Below are 5,442 nucleotides of genomic sequence, written 5' to 3' on the forward strand. Positions count from 1 at the left end.
TGCTCGCTCGCTGACCAGCTGCGAGCGATTGAAATAAAGGGTTAATAATTTAATGACAGACTGTGGCTAGAAATCTTGAATACATTCGAATTACAAATTTTAATACAATAACATATATTTCTATATCAATAGCTGCAATTATGGTTATTTAGTTATTCAAGATATCTGGGCTGAAAGACTGGGTAGTCGGGCAGTGCACAGCACTAAGCCTCAGGGTTAGAATGTCACACACACATAAATCTAACTTAAATCTATAGTCGCACCAAAACATGATCCTATGATCATACACCTTATGGTAACTTTCGCTACTTCTAATGATGGCAGAGACTGTGTTTACAGTTGTAATATTTGGCAAGGGATTTTAGGGCCTAAAGGAAAGGCTGTACTGATTGAAGGGGTTGAAGGGGGACGAAGATGTCGCCACGAAGGATTTTCGTGAATTGTCGATGTACCTCACTGGAGCAGTGTCACTTCGACGGTTGGACGGGAAGAACACCCTTCCGAAGGGTTTTGCAGGAGTCTTGGGCTTAAACTCAAGTTTATCCATTCCATCAGTGATCTGAACAGAGGGTCGGAATGCTCGTCGACCTGAAACCTCTCTAAAGGACTTCTCCACACCAGGTAGGGGGGTGACATAGATTTTATTATCACGGCGACTGGTTTGACGGGTGTTCCTTGTGAATTCTGACACAGGTGGAAGGTATCCAAGGTCTAGAGGAGTAGAAATAGCTTGTTGACCTCCTTGCTGATTACCCACATTTCCGAAGTTTCCTCCATTAGCTTCATTTCCAGAAACAGGTGAACCAGCTGGGAAGGACTGTGGGAAGGACTGGGCTGTTCCTACACTTGCCCCATTACCAGAAACGGGAGAACCAGCAGATGATGACTGAGAAGAAACTGAGGACACTGGGTTAAAGCTTACTGGGTTTTGTGGGGAGGTTGAGACAGAAGGTTCAAAGGATGAAGTTGAATCTCCTGGGTAGGAGGAAGAGGGCGAGGAGGGTGTGGAAGAGAAACCATTATTGGGGAAGGGCGATGGTGAAGAACTTGGGAATGATGATGAACTGGGGAATGAAATGGAGGCTGGGGACAATTCAGGGAAAGAGGGCGAGTTTGAGGGTTGGATATTGTTACTGATTTCACCATTATCAACAGGAGGGAGATATCCTTGTTCGAGGGTTGAGAAATCAAGGGTTGAGCCTATGTTTGGTTGTGAAGGGAAAGTGAATTGTGAGTCTGCCTCCTGAGTGACAGGAGCTACTACTTCTTGCTTGAGGCTGTCTGTAAGGGACACAGGTGTTGAAGAAAATGAGAATGGATTAGGCGAAAGGTTGCCAGTGGATGAACCAGAGAAGCTAAATTGAGAACTCTGTGATTTGGTACTCTCCCGTGCAGCGAATTCTTGTGTGGGGGGAATGTAGTCCTGAGGAGGAAGAGGTACACCACCAGCATTGTTTGATGTTATGCCTCCCGTCAAAGAAAGACCAAAATCTCCTGATGTAATTTGGGTCAGTCCTTCAGGTGAAGCAGAACCTAAGTTTGTAATGGCTGGTTCAAATCCTCCAACTGGAACAGGGGCCTCTGCCTGGCTGTGGGATTCAGTTGGTGTAAAGACTGGCTTTGGTGCCGGAACGTCGGGATATGGAGTGGTATCGAGCCTGTCGTTATCGTTATTAGAAGTAAATATGAAAATTGTGTCATCTGAGACAGCAGGCAGTCCAGAGGTGATGGGACCAAGTGACTGGGGTGGAAGCGGAACATTTACACTAAACGTTTGTTGGTTGTCATTTAATGAAGTACCTGGGGAAATTGAGCTTGGACCTGGGTAGCTGTATCCATTTTCATTTGCAGTATTCTGGTTTCCTGAAAATCCTACATTGGATGTATTATCATCAGTGAGGAGTATTTCATTTCCCTGGGCATTGTTATTTACTTGAAATACTTGGTTACCTTGGAATTGATCATTCTGATATCCTGAATTACCTTGGATACTTGGATTAAAATCGTTAGTACCAGTATCTCCGGTTAAACTACCACCTACAGTTGGAGTTCCGGAGTGTTGGACAATAATTTCACCTTGGACATTTCCAATGTTGATAGCTGGGTCCTGGTTCTCAATTAATAAAAGTTCATTAAGATTTCCGGATGTACCAGTGTTGCCAATGTTATTGCCTGAAAAGTCAGTTTGTTGACCAGGTTGTTGGGAACCGCCTTCACCTTGGTAACTGGTGTCAAAAGAATCCTGATCATCTATGAGTAAAATTTCATCTTGATTTAAATCCTGCACATCAAGAATACCATCAATGCCTGCTGTTCCAAACCCTGCTTGTGCAGGGCCAGAGCCAATGAAGAGACTTGTCTCCGGAGTGGGATAATTATACCCAGTGTCCTGTCCCTGAGATCCTCCTGTTTGTCTAGTTGATCCTTGGTTACTGATTCCATCTTGGATTACATTATTCACTCCAAGACCAACATTACCTTGGTTCAAGTCAGTACCAAAGTTTGGCAATCCCTGGCCACTCTGGCTTGAAACATCAGGGCCAAAACCGGTTTGCTGTTGATCTGCTTGGTATTCATTTTGGCTCTGACCAGGGCCAAATCCTGGTTGTGTTTGGCCTGGAACAATTTCCCTCTGGCCAAACTGTCCTTGGCCTGTACCAAATCCACCCTGACCTTGATTTGGATTGATCTGATTCTGACCTTGTCCAACATTTAACCCAGCTTGTCCTTGGTCTGGACTGTATCCTCCTTGTTCTTGGCCCTGACCTGTTCCAAATTGCCCCTGATTTTGACCTATTCCACCCTGATCTTGCCCTGGCGCAGTATCAAATTGTAACTGATTTTGACCTAATCCTCCCTGACTTTGTCCTTGAGCCGGCTGATAATCAGATTGGACCTGGCCATTTATAAAACCAGGTTGGCCTTGATTTGATACCAAGTCTAATTGACCCTGAACTGGACCAAATCCAGAGACTGCTTGGCCAGCATTCCCTTCATTTTGAGTTGGCCTGCCTTGATTCAAGGCTGTCTGGTCTATATTAATTCCTGGGTAACTTGGATCGGTGCCAATTTGGCCTGGGCTTGAGAAACCGCTCTGGCCAGGTTGACCTCCACGTTGACTGTCCTCTGTTGGTCCAACTCCTTGGCCAGATCCTACTTGACCCTGGCCTGAACCAAATCCTGTCTGTCTATGACCTGCTTGGTTCAGCCCAGGTCCAAATCCAGTCTGACCTGAAACAAATCCATCTTGACCCGGGGTAGACCCTGTTTGTGTCTGCCCTGTGCCAAAGGCCGGCTGATTCTGTCCAAATCCAGTCTGACCTGGACCTGAATACCCTTCTTGTCCAGAACCAAAGTCACCTTGACCTGGAGTAGAGCCTGTCTGTGTCTGTCCTGCACCAAAGCCTAAACCAGGACCTGCCTGACCTGACCCAAATCCACTTTGTCCAGGAGTAGAGCCAATTTGGTTCTGGCTTGGGCCGAATCCTGTCGGCTTCTGACCTGGTCCAAATTCTGACTGCCTCTGGCCTTGTCCAAATCCTGTCTGTGTTTGACCTGTTCCAAATCCTGTCTGTGTTTGACCTGGCTTAAATCCTGCCTGTGTTTGGCCTGTTCCAAATCCTGCCTGTGTCTGACCTGGCCCAAATCCTGCCTGTGTCTGACCTGGCCCAAATCCTTGACCTTGGTTAGTTCCGGTTTGACCAGGACCCGAGAATCCAGTCTGGTCTGACCCGATTCCACCTTGAGATGGTGTAGAACCTGCCTGTCCTTGACCTGGGTTAAATGCAGCTTGACCAGAGCCAAAGTCATTTTGTCCAGGAGCAGATCCTCTTTGGTTAGGATTAAGGCCTGTCTGACCAGAGCTAAATCCACTCTGACCAGGGCTAGGCTGTCTTTGATTTTGACTTAGACCAAGACCTGCCTGATTCTGACCTGGTCCAAATCTAGTCTGTTCAGACCCAAAGCCACTCTGCCCTGGGGTGGAACCTCTCTGACCCTGACCAAATCCAGCTTGACCTGGGCTAGAACTAGGCTTTTGAGGACCAAAACCACTCTGGGCTGAGCCAAATCCAGTCTGTCCAGGTTGCTGCTGACTCAGACCTAATCCATTTTGGCCAGTAGCACGACCTGGTTGCTGTGAGCCAAATCCTGCTTGACCTGGGCCAGAAATACCTTGTGCCTGGCCCAAACCTGAATCCCCAGTATTCTGCCCAGGACCAAATCCATTCTGATTTATTGCATTGCCAGATAAACCAGGTGAACCAAATCCTCCTTGTCCTTGAGTTTGTCTAGGGAAATCTGCAACATTTTGCCCCAAATTGTTTTGTCCAGGTTGTCCAGATGCAGAAGGACGGGGGAATCCACCTTGTGTTGCAGGGAATCCACCCTGTGGGCCTAGTGATTCTTGGCCTCTGCTTGCTGAGACAGGGCGTCCATCTCTAGTGCCTGCTCCCCCAGTCGAACCAGGGCGTCCATCTCTAGTGCCTGCTCCCCCAGTCGAATCAGGGCGGCCATCCCTTGAGCCTGCTCCCCCAATTGAGCCAGGGCGCCTGTCTGCTGGTCTAAATCCACCTGTAGATCCGGGGCCTCCAAAAGCTGTACCTTGTCCACCTAAACCTGGCTGTCCTGAGGAACCTGGTCGTCCTGCCAAACCTGGTTGTCCATTTAAACCACCGACTTCTTGATTAGGAAATTCACTTCCTGATCCTGCAGAACCACCTGCTCTAGGAGAACCTGGTTGTCCGCCCACAGAACCTGTAGCCCCTGAGATTCGTGGGTTACCAACGTTGCCTCCACCAGGTGATGCTGGAGATCCCGTATCACTGAAGATACCATCGTTAACACTGTAGAACTGGGAGGCCTGAGCACAGTCAAAGCTATACCACCACACACACACAAGGTACTGTTGATCGAAGATGGTGCCGTTGGGACACAGGAAAGAGAACTTCTGAATCCGACGACCTTGAGCGACGCAAATGTGGAAGACCTGGCACTCAGCTTCCTGGTCAGCAAAGTAACCTGGGGACTGCTGGTCTTCACACCTGTAGAGTTGTATAGAAATGGAAGTACATTAGATGATAGAATTTAATCCGTGTGAAAAATGTAACAACGTATATTAAAGTCATGATGTTACAAATAGCATCATACACTCCGAGGTGATGTACACTAAGGGGGAAAAAGAACAAGAAGTTCCACAGATCCTACGTTTTTCCACTTACCTAAAAGAAGTGTCAGGGACTTCAGCGTACGTCGGGTAATCATTGCCAGCAACACCAACTATCATGTCGTCATCTTCATCGCCAAGCCTGATGATGTCAACTGTAAAATGGTAAATGTGTAAACAAGGGGAAAACATACGAAGATCTCATTAGTTCAAATCGTGTTTGTGTAAAGCTTCAAATCTTAGGGATTATGTTATTGAAATATAGTTACGAAACACAA

The 5,442-nt window shown here is 47.2% G+C and overlaps 1 protein-coding gene across 1 annotated transcript in view; it reads right to left on the minus strand.

Annotated features, from left to right (window-relative positions):
- Nucleotides 1-6: 6 nt before the first annotated feature.
- Nucleotides 7-5,442, minus strand: part of LOC119589537 (uncharacterized PE-PGRS family protein PE_PGRS54-like) — a 34,021-nt gene continuing 28,585 nt past the window's right edge. The window contains exons 5-6 of the mRNA XM_037938138.1: nucleotides 5,220-5,319; nucleotides 7-5,042 (exon numbers count right to left, since the gene is read on the minus strand). Of these exons, the coding sequence (XP_037794066.1) occupies nucleotides 362-5,042; nucleotides 5,220-5,319 (4,781 nt within the window). The 3' untranslated portion in view covers nucleotides 7-361. The remainder of the gene's footprint in view (nucleotides 5,043-5,219; nucleotides 5,320-5,442) is intronic.

This window comes from Penaeus monodon, chromosome 25 (assembly GCF_015228065.2).
Source record: "Penaeus monodon isolate SGIC_2016 chromosome 25, NSTDA_Pmon_1, whole genome shotgun sequence".
Taxonomy (NCBI): Eukaryota; Metazoa; Arthropoda; class Malacostraca; order Decapoda; family Penaeidae; genus Penaeus; species Penaeus monodon.